We start from the raw sequence: 15,980 nt of genomic DNA on the forward strand, positions 1-15,980 counted from the left end.
AACAAATTATGTACTATTGAGGTAGGTGGCATGCGGGTACGGAGAACTGTTATGTACTAACGGGGTTTATGTACTAACGAATTATGTACTAACCGACAAAATTTGTATGGAAGTGAGGTACGTTTCGTCCGGGACTTGAGATTTCTTATGTACTAACGGGGTTTATGTACTAACCGGACTCGTATTAACGGGGGACGACCTGTATGTGTTTGCATATTTTTCCATTTTGGGGGTCAAAATGCATTTTGTCCATTTTGACCCACTTTGGGCCAGGGAGTCGTAAAATACCGGTATTTTACGACTCCCTGCAAGCGATAGGTACTTCACGATCACCATGAATGATCACCATGGTGCCAAATGTCACGCGACTAGCTGTCGCCATTTTGTTACCATGGCAACGGCGGCATTTTTTCGTGCTTTTTGGGTAATTTTTTGCATTTTCTTTAGAAAAAAATTTGATTTATAGGGGTTTTCCAAAACACTTTCCATTTCCATTTTAGACCAAGAAAAAACGCATAATCCGGAAAAGCCTATTGCGCAGTGCGCACAAGCATTTAATTATTTATGTCACACTTGATGTATCGTGTAAGAAATATCGGAAAATAACTTTAATAAGAATAGAAAGTCGTTTTTCAAACACCCACGCTATAACCGATAGTACGAACTGGTCTGTAGCTAGCTACGTACAAGTAGTAGACTCTACAAAATTGTAGGTTTTTTTTTGCATATTTATTATGGTGACCCATGCACATTTTGAAGAATGCACCAAGTTTGGCACATTTTTCCACAAAAATGTGCTCTGTTTCTGGAGTACCGTTTGGTTGGCATGAGGCTGCTCCATGTCACATGTGCACCAGCTGTTCGATCCTGTTCTAGATCGTACCAACCAAACGCACCCCAAGACTCAGGCAAGAGTACGAGTACTAACACAGTCATAAACCAATCCCCCCCCCCCCCCTTTTACAGTGTTTTATGAAATTATGTAGATCTACAAAGTACTCTTGATCCTACTGTCGTACTGAGTAGTGAGTGCAGTGGTGAGTGGAATGCTGTGGATAAAGCGTTGAAGAGTTTGTTGCAATTATTTTCCGGCTAGTACCGGTAGTACATCTTCCCGAACTAGTCTCCTCCACCCAATTGGCGCAGCCGTCACTAGTTTAGTGTTTGATTGATCGTGTTTCGTCTTCTCTGAGTGCTCTGTGAAGATCAAGCATTCCATTCGAAAATGGCACTCACAAATCTTGTAGATTTCAGCATTACGAGAGTTTTGAATGAAAGTGCTGATAGCAAGACCATCTTCTTGCTTGGTCGGTTTGAAGGCCGCTCTGGAGAGGCCATTGTTCTGCTGGAGAAACTGGCGATAACAGAAGCTGTTTGCCAGCAGTTTATTGTCGACAAATCTGTAAAACTGGAGTTCACCATGCAGAATGATATTTACAGCTTGTATAACGGCCACGGTGACGTCACTAGAATGAATGAAATTAAGGTGACCATTATAGAGCCTGTGACAAGTCGTCTGATAGAGAAGTTCTCTGCGCAGCAAATACATATGATCCGGGAAACAGCGGAGGACTACCGACTCGTCACACAACATTATCTCAAAGAAACGGCTAAAGACCTTCAGGTACGGTAGAACTCACCTACATGGCACCTATGTTGATAATTTTTACCTTGGACATACTGGTCATTGCTGTACTACCATACAAGAGTGGGCCCATTCTCCCAGGAAGGTCAGCGGTACCACCAGAGTGTGTGCGCGTGTGGGTGTGTGGCATAAGTTGCCATGGCTTCTGCTGTAGCATTGCTATCATTGCCTCCATCGATGGGCGTCAAAAGGTGTGTGTGTGTGTGTCCGTGTACGTGTGTGTATGTGTGGGCAGGGGCGTCGGAAGGTATTTTAGTGTGGTACGGTCAGCCATCTGAAGTACAATTTACTCGTAGAGAGGGGTGGCCGAGCCGAAAAATTGGAAAATTAGAGCCCAAATCAGTGCATTTCATTGATTCACAGGGTACTTGGGTCAAATAGTGGTACGGTCAATACCGTAGTGACCGTACCGTGTCCGACGCCCCTGGTGGGTGCAACCTTGCAAGCTGTTGAATGGTGCAATCCCAGCACAAGTTGCTTTGGCTTCTGCTGTAACATCGCTATCATCGCCTCCAGCGGTGGACGTCAAAAGGTGTGTGTGTGTGTGTTCGTGTACATGTGTGTATGTGTGGGTGCGTGTGCTTTGGTGGGTGGGTGCGTGCGTGTACGGGCATGCATATGTGTACGTGTCCATCTTGCACACAGTGGGTGGAGAACATCCTGGAGAAGAAAGCGGAGAGAGACCGTGTACTGTGTGAAGATGATGATGCAGACATTGGCTTCACTCTTGCAGCGGACATGAAGTGGGATCAGAAGCAGGTAGGCTGCTGGGTGTGCTGCAGACTAGAGCTAATACAGTAAAACCTGTCAATGCGACCACTCGGATAAGGCGACTACCTGCCCTAAACGACCACTGAAACCAGGACCAAGGGGTGCTTTCTCCAGTCAAATGACCCTGGATGAGGAGACCATCTGGTAACAGAGACCACGTTTTGAAGGTCCCTTGAGCGGTCGTCTTAGACAGTTTCACTGCACTACAGTGCATATCAGTTATAGTGTGGTTGTGTAAAACTGAATATACGACCTACACAAATGAACTCTCGTATGCTCATGAATCATAATCATAACATTGGTTTCACGTGAACATTAATTCTTACAAGCAATGTTATCGCATAGTAGAATATATCGGTCCTGAGAATGGACTTTGTGTAGCAAAGCATGTCAGATTTATAGTACAAAGTGTATCGCTTGTAGTGATAGCATCTGTCCGTTGTAGTTCTGATCCAACTCGCATTGTGTCGTAGTGCTGCAGGTTCAAATGTTGTGGTTATGTAACTCATGTTGCAAAGCTACATGGTTAAAGCGTATGGGACTATGAAGAGCCGCGTGCACAGTAGCACTACGTTGCATGTAATCTTCCTGCCTCTGCGCACATGCATGTGATATGTCACACTTGACCGTGTGTAAGAAATATCGGAAATATGAATAAAAAGTCGTGTTTTCAAACACCCGCTCTATAACCGATATGTACAGTGTACTGTATGTAACGTTTAGTTCACTGTTCCGCCCATGTCACTGGCACCTTTCATGCATTGCTTGCATGCGCGTTTTACATGCCCGCGCCTCTGTGGCTGCACGTGTCGCGTGACCGATGCAAATCACTCCAGATTCCCACGCTGCGCACGTGGAGGCTTGTGGTACTGCGTGTTTCGGTTTTATTGGTCTGGCTTTGTCTACCAGTTGTGTTTGCTTTGCAGTTCGCTCGGTGTGTGTTTCTCTTGGAAGTGTATTCCATTCTTGTGTTCTTGTTTTATACGTTGTAGTGGTGAGAGTTGGTTTCTGTCAACACTGAAAGTGTCCATCTGTGCGTGGTGAAGATTCTTGCGTACAGTGAGACCTGTCTAAGGCGACCCCTCAAGGGACGAGAAAAAGTGGTCGCCGTGGCCAGGTGGTCTTCTTATCCAGGCTCAGTGGGTCACATGACCATATCCACATGTGATACATCATTTTGATCAGTGCATCACAGTGCACACACCTATGCTACTCTAGCACGACTCATATGCCTGGGGTCCTCAGACCTGTCAAATGTCGTGCATGCACCATGTACATCTACACTTCCTGCACTGATGTGTAGATCTACCATGCCTGGTGCACCATGCAATGCGTACATTTACATGACTAGAACTGTGCAACGTGGTCGCGGGTGGGTGGTCGCGTTGAGCGAGTGGTCGCCTTATCCGAGGTGTTTTGAATGTGAATGTGTCCGTGACAAGGAAAAGTGGTCGCCATGGTCGAGTGGTCGCCGTGGTCGCCATGGTCGAGTGGTCGCCATACCCGAGGTTTTACTGTAGTTTGTTTGTGAGAGTGTGTTCCGAGCATTCTACAACGAACCCTAATCGAAAGTAACACTGTATTAGCAACAGCATTCTACAACGAACCCTAATCGAAAGTAACACTGTATTAGCAACAGTACCCACTGTACTTGTGCGACTTGGACATCCGTTTGGCCTTGACTGCCTGATGTCATCATGCGTAGCTAGTGTGAGCAAAAGTGCGAAAGTACTTGCACGTCGCAGGTATAGAGGATATGGAATTACATCATCAAATTACATCATCAGTTGAGATGCTTTGACGAAGTCGCGGCACAGTCAGTTCTGCGCTTGCACTAGCGACTCATGCTGCATACGTAGTGCCCGTTAGCGACCCTGCCGGCTCACACTGTTTTATTACTTACATAGTGTGAATAGCTACAATGACTACTTCCTCCGTATACAAAAACTTCGTGACTTTTTTTGAAAGCTGCGCACAGCTCTGAAATTGTTCCGTTTGACTTGGAATAACACTCGTGGCATTGTCTAACCTGTTTACAAGCTATATACAAAGAAAAAAGCAACTGGGACGAATGAGATTGAGTTTTTTCAGAGTCTCCGTCGCTCATGTCATTGTCACCTGACGACGCTGACTCCGCATCGCCAACAGTCGCTGCTTCCGCTCGCATTTCGTTCAGATTCTTGTCACCTGCAGTGATGATCCGACGCTGGACTTTGGCTACGTCCTCTTCATCTCTAGAGCTGTGTACGAATCGGTGTCAACTATATTCAGTTGTTCCAACCCGCAACCTCCATTATGCCGTGAAACGAGTCGCACAAGCACATCCCCACGCTTCGCATTTTCTCGCCAGGAAAATCCTCCCAAGCCTTCTACAATGGCTTCGAGGAGGTCCCTGCGATTCCCCTTGGCGACAAAGGAGGCGTCTGACTGGAGAGAGGCGAAGAAAGCCAGGCCATCGACATTCTGATCCTGAGTCTGCGCTGGTTGCACCACGACTGAAATATAGTGCGAGCGAAACAAATCGATGTTCTCACGCTGCGTAGATACATGTATCATGGATATGGGGCCGCGCACCGCAAGTACGAGCCTGGCCAGTTTCAGGGCAGCGAGTGCCGCGTGACTTCGTGTTCCAGCCACGAGCTACACTTCGTCACTGTGTCAGTTTCGAGCAAGTAAGTGTTAGTTTTTTTTCATTTGACTCTTGAGTTTCTGTCGGCAACGTCCTCACACGCATGACGTACGTGGAGAATCTGTTCGGGATCAACCAAACTCACCTCGACATAGACGTGGGTTGTCGATGACAGCCTTTGGCGCCGTTCGTTGAGCAGGTTCTTGCTCAAAAACACCGTGCAAAAAAAGTCACGAAGTTTTTGTATACGGAGGAAGTAGGCGATATGCATCTAGGCATCCTGCCTGTATAATGTTATAACTAACTATGTATGACTGTGTGCAGACAGGTGTCTAAGATATGCAGGCTGCCTATACTAGTGCTCTATACCCAATGGGCAGAGCCAGTAATAGTTATCTCTTAATTTGCTGGCCCAAAATCCTATATATAGGATTTGAAAATGTGTGCCTTTTATGCCGTTGTTATTGGTCATCACGACCAGTAATAACGGCATAATGGTTTTCATGGAAGTTGTAAATATGTTTGAGGCATGAATGTTCACATTTTAGATTCATAGGGCGATAATATTTCTGATGAATACCCATTTTCAGCAAAATTTGGAAATTTGAGCATATTTGTTCAGCTGCTGTCATGGAAAGGACTGAAGCAGTGAATGTGCAGAAGAACATTGCAGGTGTGGTTTCATGACGACATATCGCACATGCCGTCATGAAACTACCAGTTTTAAGGATAAAACAAGGTCCAATAAAATCTCAAATCCTATATATAGGATTCGAAAAATAGGGCACAGGCCTTAGTAATATTGGGCAAGGAGATGAGCCTGACATGTTAGTGTTTGAAAAAATTATCTTATTCAACTCTCGATATATACTAAGACCTAGCAAGGAAGAATTGATCACATACTTTTCTCTATGCTCGTGCCACACCCATTTTGAGTTGAAAAATATGACCAAAATCCTATATATAGGATTTAGCAAATTAAGAGATACAATTCACAAACAGCAACAGTGCAACCAGGTCCTTCCTTGCCGTTACTCATTACTTGATGACTGTGTACATTTAGATATGTCTGCATTGTCAGCATTCCTACATTCTTATACATGTAGATGTGTTTACCATCATTCTATGCTTGTATGTTGTGTATTTTATGCTTTAGGCTGAAGAGCTGTATGTATTAGCAATTTGTAGAAAGCGTGGTTTGGCGTCACTTCGAGATCTGGATGGGCGACATGTTGCTATGCTGTGCAACATTCGTGATAAATCCCTGGTAGGTTGCAGTCAGTGACTTCTGCTTGCTAATGCATGGAGTGTTCTGTAGAGTGAGGGTGGGTGTGTTTTGCATGTGATGTGTATCACTGCTTGTGCTGTTTGTGTGTGTGTGTGGGGGGGGGGGGGGGTGCTGTGTGGGTGTGGGTGTGTGTGTGGGGGGGGGGGGGGGGTGTAGCTGTAGAGGTGACACAGTTGGTTAACCCTTTGAGCACGCATGACGTATTAATACGTCACGTACAGTGTCACTGCACCCACGCATGACGTATTATTACGTCGTGAGTGTACATAGCGTACAAACGCGATTTGCATGAACCGCGTGAGTTCAAACTATCGTAACTCGGTCAATTCTTGGCCGATTTTCACGATCGAAATATGTATCTGCAAGAGAAAACTCTCAGCTTGCGATAGAAACAATCGCCGAAGCGATACGACCCCGGGTTGTTGAGATATGCGACTCGACACGGCAAATTCAAATCGATTTTTTTGCGAACTCTGCAGAACGCGTATTCTCCATTTTCGATCATTTTCACGCTATCTGCTGCCATGGAAACTAGATTCAAATGATGGCAGAGGATCTGGGGAGTCCTCAAAAAAAATTTGAGCTCGATACGAGCAAGAAGAGTGAAATGGCAGCTGAGGATTTGATCTCCTGGCCGTGCTCAAGTCTGTCGAGCGCGTGCGTGAAGTTTGCCAGACTGTAGCATGGGCTTTTGGTGTCGCTCCGAGCTGAGCTTGGAACTATTTTGTTCCTCGCCTCAAGACCTTTGCAGGAAGCTCAAGATCGTGGAATTCGTCCAAAGGAAGGTAAAGTTATCGATCCTTGAACAGCTACTACTTTCATAGGAAAAACGCGATTTTTGCAGGTGTTGACGTGGGGCGGCATTCAGGTAGCGTCGTGCTCAAAAGGTTAATATTAAAGGGGAAGTTAAGGCTTAAAATCAAAATTTCACCAGTTGTAGTCTTCGGGGTGCTGAGTCGAATGGTCTTGGTCCGAGGAAGCTGAGACACTCCCTTCCTACTTTAATCCCAATCGAACTCGCGCACTTCCACCGAAACTGGGTGACTGCGCCCTACTAGATGGGGATTTGTATGCAAAATGTCACTAAAAGCGCCATTTCGTTCTTATAAAAGCACGGATGACCGCGATTGGCCCATATGTTGTAGTCTTTTGGACACTGAGTCGACTGGTTTTGGTCCAAAAGGCTGCGATGCAGCGTTCGGCCCTTATTCCCAATCGAACATGCTTGAACAAGCGATCACGTGCTCCTGCGAACACCAGTCACCTGGTCACCGTGCCTGCAGGGTACAACTTACAGCCTGTTTGACCTTTTTTGGGTGCAGTCCTGTCACTCGAGTTGAACTCGAGTTGAACCTTGGTGTGAAAGTTGTCGCCTGCTGGCGCTGTGACCAGGTGACTTGGGCACGCAGGAGCACATGACCGCTTGTTCAACCATGTTCGATTGGGAATAAAGGAGGAACGCTGCATCGCAGCTGTCTCGGACCAAAACCAGTCAACTCAGCGTCCAAAAGACTACAACATATGGGCCAATCGTGGTCATCCGTGCTTTTATAACAACGAAATGGCGCTTTTAGTGACATTTTACATACAAATCCCCATCTAGTAGGGCGCAGTCACCCAGTTTCGGTGGAAGTGCGCGAGTTCGATTGGGATTAAAGTAGGAAGGGAGCGTCTCAGCTTCCTCGGACCACGACCATTCGACTCAGCACCCCGAAGACTACAACTGGTGAAATTCTGATTTTAGCCTTAACTTCCCCTTTAAACTCTCTTTCCCTCTCCCCCCCCCCCCTCTCTCTCTCTCTCTGTGTGTTTGCAGGCATGTCTAAAGGAGCGCTATGGTTTACAAGCGTCACAAGTGCGTGCATTCCTCCACTACCAGCCATCTTGCTATCACCTACATGTGCACTTTACACACGTGCGTCTACAGCAACCCGGTACAGTGGTCGGCAAAGCTCACCTTCTCGATGATGTCATAGATAACATTACACTGATAGATGAGCATTACTATCAGAAGTGTGCAGTGACGTATCAGCTGCAGGCTACGCACCCTTTGCTGGCGCTGTTACGTAAGAGGCATGGGGAGTGCCTTGACGACACAGTCACCTCCTGAACGACTGATGCTGCTGTTGATCTGCACATGACTGTGATCATCGATAGTGCTACTACGATGACTACCCCAGGACTGAGCTGTGCGAACAATGGGTGAGGACCGAGTGCGGTGGTTAGGTGCTGGTGACTGGCAGCTGTGCCAGAACTTGTGTACTGTGTTCGTCATCTCAGAGCAGGGCTTGAGCGGCTCAGAGCAGGGCTATAGAGCGTCTGAGCACGGCTAGGGCCCCACGAATAGCAGCAACGGCTTGAAACATTCACCCATCTACTGGACTCTACACAGTCTGTACAGGCATACACTGTATCCAGACTATGCCTGAGCCGACTGTATGCACTGGCTACTATGGGACTCTGCCAACCGGTTTTGGTTGGGTTGCCGTCAGGAACCCTGTTCTCAGCACTGTGTGCCCCTTGCCTTGTGACATGCTGTCATCGCCATGCATGTTAGACGATGCCCGTATATTGCATGCAGTACATGTACTGGTGCGATTATCGGTGACACATTACACAGTCACACTTCGTTTCTGTGTGATCACTCCAAGCAGCACCGTGACAGTAGTGTCAACTCACCAGTACCTTCCCAGACACTGCCATTTAGGCCTGTCCGGATTATGTTTTGCATATTTTTCGCATTTTGGGGTTTTTCCGCTTTTTTCGCGGGAAGATGCATTGAACTCCCGACACAACAAGAGCACAGTAATTTTAGTTATAATTCATACATTACAATATTATTGATACCTGACCGGTTTCTGCACTTAGAATGCTTCATTTTGGGGGGTTTTCAGCATTTTTCAACATTTTGAGCTGATTTTCTCATGCATGCAGCTGATCAGCACTAGCACGTTTCAAACTGCTATCAGGCTGGCCTTGTCACTTATCACCCCAGTGCACAATTCGCCAAGGGACACATCCTTTGCACGCGCTTCCTCCACGTGCACTTGGAACGACAAGGGATTCAAGTTTTATGTCATTTTGGTTGCCATGGTAACGGCAGCATATTTTTCGCATTTTGGGTGAAATTTTAAATTTTTAAAAGATTTTTTTAGCATTTTGGGTAAATTTCCAAAATAACCATTTCCATTTTGACCCTTCAAAAACGCATAATTCGGACAGGGTTGCTGCCAGTGTCGTAGTGCTGTTAATAATTGATACGTGCCTTCAATCAGTGCCAGCGCGCATGGTGATGTATGGAGCTGGGTGTCTCACTACTCTGTACTGCTGGCGACATGCCAAACTTCTTCATTATGCAGTGTACATGTACTGCTGGGGCCATAGTACAATACCCGCCAACAAAAATCCGTCCAGTGCTGCACATGGTAGCCGACTACGATGTGCAGCACTGGCCGAAATTTTTGTTGGCGAGTATTGTATAGTTTCTTGGTTCTGCTGTGTACATGTACTTGGTGCTACGCTATGCTGTACTGCTGGGGCCTCGGCGACTAGCTTGGCTATGTTGTGTACTGCTGGGCCATGCTGTACTACTTGGCCATGCTGTACCATTGAACTATGCGGTGTAAACCAGGGAGTATTGTACTACTCCCTGCTCTGAACAATAGTACCGTACTTTCAAGAATTGGCGCCGTACGTAAATTAGCGCCGTGTGTTTGTTTTTTTTTTGTCTTCTACTGCCACAGCGCATACCACCGTGGAATGCTGAATTCTTACGTGCGTGCGCTATGTTTTATATTTCTTAATGGTGTGGTGAATACTGTATTGTTGTGATCATCTATAATACCTGTATGAGGGCTTGAATTTGAATTGTTTGCTACAATGGTCAAAACCCTTTATCTGTGTTCTTGGTCACACATTGGAAGTTTGGATCGGCCAAGAGCGCAATGTGGTGGTGTGGTGTATTGGATTCTTGGTCACACAATCAATAGATTCTTGGTTGGAGGGAAGCAAATCAGCACACGAAGCACAGAAGCCATATACCGCCAAAGTGCCGGTTACAAGGACTTACTTGCTGCCGTGTTACTACTGGCTCCAGACATACTTTGCCAGCTCCGTACTTGCTTCATACCGCTCGTGTCGCAGCGACGTCATATGATTTCCATACCTGGACTTGAAATCCGGTGCCGACATTCCGGTGTATGTCTTCAGGGCACTGTCCGATGTTACTTCGGCCTCATAGTCATACACCGCATTGGTCGACTTGCATTCACCTTTCAGTGGACAAGATGCGGCGACTCGGCAGTTGCAGGGGACTCTCTCGTGCTTTGGTTGCATCAGTTTCTTGTTGTGGCCTTTGATCCGCGTTTCCATATTAGGCATGCAGCTATAGCCGACTTTCAAGGTGTTTCTGTTGAAGAGCTTTCGCAGTTTGGCGTTCTTGGGGAAATGCTTGCTTACTAGTGTACTGTATGTAGCTGGTGTGTATGTATAGGATATTGACCAAGACAAGGTCTATATGGGAAATATAGGCAGAGTAGAAGACCGAGGTCCGCCGAACAGTGGCCAGAGGCAGGCAAAGATGTTGAACATTCCGATGGCAGACGTTGCGATTCAGACGATTGAAAGCATTTGTCGCGTCTGCCATCAGAATTCCATCAGTCTCTTCACGAGCAAACGCCTCCTGCATATCATGTATACCCACATCCACTCCGCAGTCCTGACTGGCACACAGCTGGGAGCAGCCAACAACCTGCTGAACCGCAGGGCCAACAACAGAAACAATTGCCTTCCCCATAATGCGACGAACAACTTCGCCTATGCCTATTGGCCTGACACCGGGCCGCTTGTCCAAGGGCAGCAAGCGACATGCAGTGAACGCCATCAATGCACCAGCATCAATATGCTCACTGGCCACTCTCCTGGCACAAGAAGCAAGCGCATCACACAATCCATCCGAAGCGTCAGTGAAACTGGAGCACATGACGCGAGGCCTCAGCATCCACACCGCTGGGTCCCGCTGCGCCCTATGTGCCTAGCGCTGCCTGCCGGATAGCACGGCGCCCCAGCGAAGCAAAATAGATGGGATGCGGAGGAGGGGGCAGCTGTCCCGGTATAAGAGCCTCGTCGCACACGGGCTCAGACTCAGGATGCTTCTGCTTCAATACATCGATTACTGGAACACCGTTAATTTCATCACTGATGCTGTGCACTCCACCACCACGATCAGCACCAAGGCAGCGCAAAGCAGCCGATAGCCTTCCAGATGCGACGCAATCCGCAAACTCTTGCGCGGGGAACACGGCAGCGGTGATAGAGTGGTTCACAAGAATACCAGAGAAAGAAAACTGCATATTCGTGTGCTTTGACATCGTAGATTTCTACCCCTCGATCTCCGAAGACCTCCTCCAGAGATCCGTCGAATTTGCCCGCTGCTACACGGACATCTCCCAGGAGGGGTGTGACATAATATTCCACGCCAGGCGATCACTGCTGTTTGGCTTGGAGAGGCACTGGGTGAAGAGACACAACGAGCACTTTGACGTGACAATGGGGTGCTATGATGGGGCTGAGGTGTGTGAGCTTGTTGGAGCCTTCGCCCTCGCCAGGATAGCGGACGTGTTCGACGGCAGAGACGTCGGGTTGTATCGTGACGATGGCCTGGCTGTGTTCAGGAATGCATCAGGACATGAAGCTGACCGAACAAGAAAGGAGATGACCAAAATATTCCAGGATCTCGGACTGAAGATAACGATACAGACAAACCTGAAGAGATTCGACTTTCTGGACGTGACATTGGACCTGACCACCGGAAAGTACTGCCCTTACCGGAAACCGAACGACAAGCCGATGTACACCAACTGCCAGTCAAATCATCCGCCTACAATCATCCGGAACCTACCTGCATCGATCAGCAGAAGATTCACAGATATTTCCAATGATGACGACGTCTTCAGAGATGCAACTCCGATCTACAGTGACGCGCTGAGGAAGAGTGGATACCGGGAGAACGTACAGTATTTTGACGAGCTTAAAACGGATGAGACAAAAAGGAAGAAGAAAAGGAATCACCCCCGGAACATCATATGGTTCAATCCACCATTTAGCAAGAACGTCGCCACCGACGTCGGACATCGCTTCCTCCAGCTAGTGGTCAAACACTTCCCCAAAGGCTCAAGCCTCAACAAAATCTTCAACCGGAACTCTGTAAAGGTTAGCTACAGTTGCATGCAGAATATGGCCACTATCATCAAACAACACAATGGGCGCCTTCCATTACACGTTTACACAATTCTGGAACTGGGTTTTGTAATTCTCGAATGACCAAAATGTAAGAATTCCGGCCATGTAAACGAACGACTGGAATTCTTAACGCATTTTATTCATGGCATATCACAAACAAAATTGGTCGTAAAAATATATCACGTACACCCTCGCACGCGCGTCGACCCAGCTTGGCGTACCGGTCCATCCCGGCGAAGGCTCCATGTCGGCCACAATACCGTAAAAGTCCGTAAATAAGTACGTATTTACTTTCGAATTTAGTGACCACACCCGTACTAACTTTCGGGTGGGTACTGACTTTCGGGCACGAACTAACTTTCGGACCTGACTTGTGTGTAGTGGAGAAGTCATTTTCATGTCGATGTACATGCTACGTGCAGCATGTGCGCACCATACCGGTACTTATTTCGGGCAGTATGTTTATCGGGCTTGACTTGACTTCAACAGACAGAGCCAAAAGAATGAAGGGGGTATTTCTTTCGGGCAGGTACTTATTTACGGACTTTTACGGTATTGGGCTTCAATAAAGCTGAACGCGTGTGCGAAAGGACCACCCAAAATGATCTGGTCTAATAATCAGCTCCCAGCGGAAACTCAACAGCGGCAATTAGCTTTTCAGGAAGACAAAAGTAGCAACTACATATGCAGTTGTAGCCCTGCTTTCGTGCCACACCAGCCAGGGAGGCTCTTCCTTGACTTGACTCATGCATGACCAGACCGGTAACACACCGAGTGTGCAATTCTGGCGCCAGAATTAGAGAAATTCCGCCCTCTCTTCAGAATTGACGGAATTGGATCAAATAAATTCTAAAGACAGAATTTGTCACTTTTTGTGTAATCAAACTGTGCATCAACAATAACTAATTCTAGAATTGACCGAAATGCGTGTAATCGAAAGTGCCCAATAACACGATTCTACGGCCCAAGAAACAAGCTAACGGAGGTGACAAGGACAACAGGACTTGTAACTGTTGGGCGAAAGACTCATGTCCACTGGACGGAGCGTGTCTAACGGAGAGCATCGTGTATAAGGCAAGAGTCACCGCAGGTATGGAGAAGAAGGAGTATACTGGATTAACAGCAACAACATTCAAACAACGCTACTATAACCACCAATCCTCACTCCGCCACAGACAACACGAGAAGGACACCCGTCTATCGCAGTACGTCTGGGCCAGGAAGGATGAAGGGAAGGCATGCAGCATTCAATGGGCGGTACACCGCAGAGCAGCGGCCTACAGCAACAAAAGAAAACGGTGCAACCTGTGCATGGCGGAAAAATTGGCAACAGCGCAAGCACACAAGCACCTCTCTCTCAACAAAAGGAGTGAGCTTGTGTCAAAGTGTCGCCACGAGAATAAGTACATGTACTACCTTCGGAACTTCAAACCATCCACGGCCATCACCTAATTAAAGGGGAAGTTAAGGCAAAAATTAAAATTTCACCAGTTGTAGTCTTCGGGGTGCTGAGTCGAATGGTCTTGGTCCGAGAAAGCTGAGACGCTCCCTTCCTACTTGAATCCCAATCGAACTCGCGCACTTCCACCGAAACTGGGTGACTGCGCCCTACGAGATGGGGATTTGTATGCAAAATGTCACTAAAAGCGCCATTTCGTTCTTATAAAAGCACGGATGACCGCGATTGGCCCATATGTTGTAGTCTTTTGGACGCTGAGTCGACTGGTTTTGGTCCGAAAAGGCTGCGATGCAGCGTTCGCCCCTAATTCCCAATCGAACATGGTTGAACAAGCGGTCACGTGCTCCTGCGTACACCAGTCACCTGGTCACCGTGCCTGCAGGGTACAACTTACAGCCTGTTTTGACCTTTTTTGGGTGCAGTCCTGTCACTCGAGTTGAACCTTGGTGTGAAAGTTGTCGCCTGCTGGCGTGGTGACCAGGTGATTTTGGCACCCAGGAGCACGTGACCGCTTCTTCAACCATGTTCGATTGGGAATAAAGGAGGAACGCTGCATCGCAGCCTTTTCGGACCAAAACCAGTCGACTCAGCGTCCAAAAGACTACAACATATGGGCCAATCGCGGTCATCCGTGCTTTTATAAGAACGAAATGGCGCTTTTAGTGACATTTTGCATACAAATCCCCATCTCGTAGGGCGCAGTCACCCAGTTTCGGTGGAAGTGCGCGAGTTCGATTGGGATTCAAGTAGGAAGGGAGCGTCTCAGCTTTCTCGGACCAAGACCATTCGACTCAGCACCCCGAAGACTACAACTGGTGAAATTTTAATTTTTGCCTTAACTTCCCCTTTAAGTAAGAGACGACCGGCTCCAGTGGTTGTCACCTTTCACCACTGCTGTCATTCACACTTTTACTTTTAGATTTGCCTCATGATGCAGTCATTCACGCTTTTTTTGCACTGCCGCCATTCACAACTTTTAGATTTGCGCCATGCTGCAGCTATTTACACTTTGCTTTGTGAGTATATAAACCAATACTGATCAAGATTTCTCAATACCGTTTTCTGATAATCACTTTAATAGTGCGTGAAACTCGGAGTAAAAACACTTTCTCTGTCCTCCTGTTGTTTGAACCAGCTTTACCTCTCGGTATTGAGCACTCCCTTGGACAGCCTGGAACCTCTCTGTTTTACATGTAGAACTACAGTCAGACCTCGCTTATCCGGTCCTCGTTTATCCGGATCCCTCGCCATCCGGAAGAAAATAGCTGGTTACAAATGTACAGCATATGCCATGCTTACATACAGTATGTGTGTTCGATTATCCGGTTCCCTCGCCTATCCGGATATTTTTGTGGAAAACGGATGTGTGCGGTTATGCGAGGTCTGACTGTACCTGGCTTGAATAGGAGCCTAATGTGAATAGAAGTCTGATGTGAATAGAAGCCTAGTCCTGGCATCGGCTTCTACAGGAATAAGATTGGCTTTAATACGCGACACTACGGTATATCAAGGGCACTACGGTATATCAAGGGCACTACGGTATATCAAGGGCACTACGGTATATCAAGGGCACTACGGTATATCAAGGGCACATTTTCGACATTTCACTGTACTTACGATTGGCTGTGCTCTACGCATGAAACACGTGAGCATACGTACATGTACATGTAGGTATGACACTGAAAGCGTGTTTGTTGTTGAAAAGAGGAGAGCTGCAGCTGCCCTCCATGCCCAGTGCACCAACTAGACTACTTCAAGCCGAGAGTCGATTGCGTCATCGGATGTGGATCGATTGTGGTTCCGTGGCATATCCGTGCTCTCCGTGAACTATAAATCAACACATGCTGTGCGCAAGTTAGTTAGCCCAGGAATGCAGCCACTAGCATTGACAATTTCCTGAATTGTGAGTGACAAAGGTCGGGTACTGATTCAAATCTCTTGCTGCCCA

General features: G+C 47.2%; 1 protein-coding gene across 1 annotated transcript; it reads left to right on the forward strand.

The window, feature by feature from the left end:
- Positions 1 to 981: 981 nt before the first annotated feature.
- On the forward strand, positions 982 to 9,613 carry LOC135829346 (m7GpppX diphosphatase-like). Its single transcript, XM_065341752.1, has 4 exons — positions 982 to 1,624; positions 2,291 to 2,404; positions 6,202 to 6,312; positions 8,150 to 9,613. The coding sequence occupies exons 1-4, from the start codon at positions 1,226 to 1,228 to the stop codon at positions 8,441 to 8,443; spliced, it is 918 nt and encodes a 305-aa protein (XP_065197824.1). The 5' UTR covers positions 982 to 1,225; the 3' UTR covers positions 8,444 to 9,613.
- Positions 9,614 to 15,980: the final 6,367 nt, after the last annotated feature.

This window comes from Sycon ciliatum, chromosome 13, assembly GCF_964019385.1.
Source record: "Sycon ciliatum chromosome 13, ocSycCili1.1, whole genome shotgun sequence".
Taxonomy (NCBI): domain Eukaryota; kingdom Metazoa; phylum Porifera; class Calcarea; order Leucosolenida; family Sycettidae; genus Sycon; species Sycon ciliatum.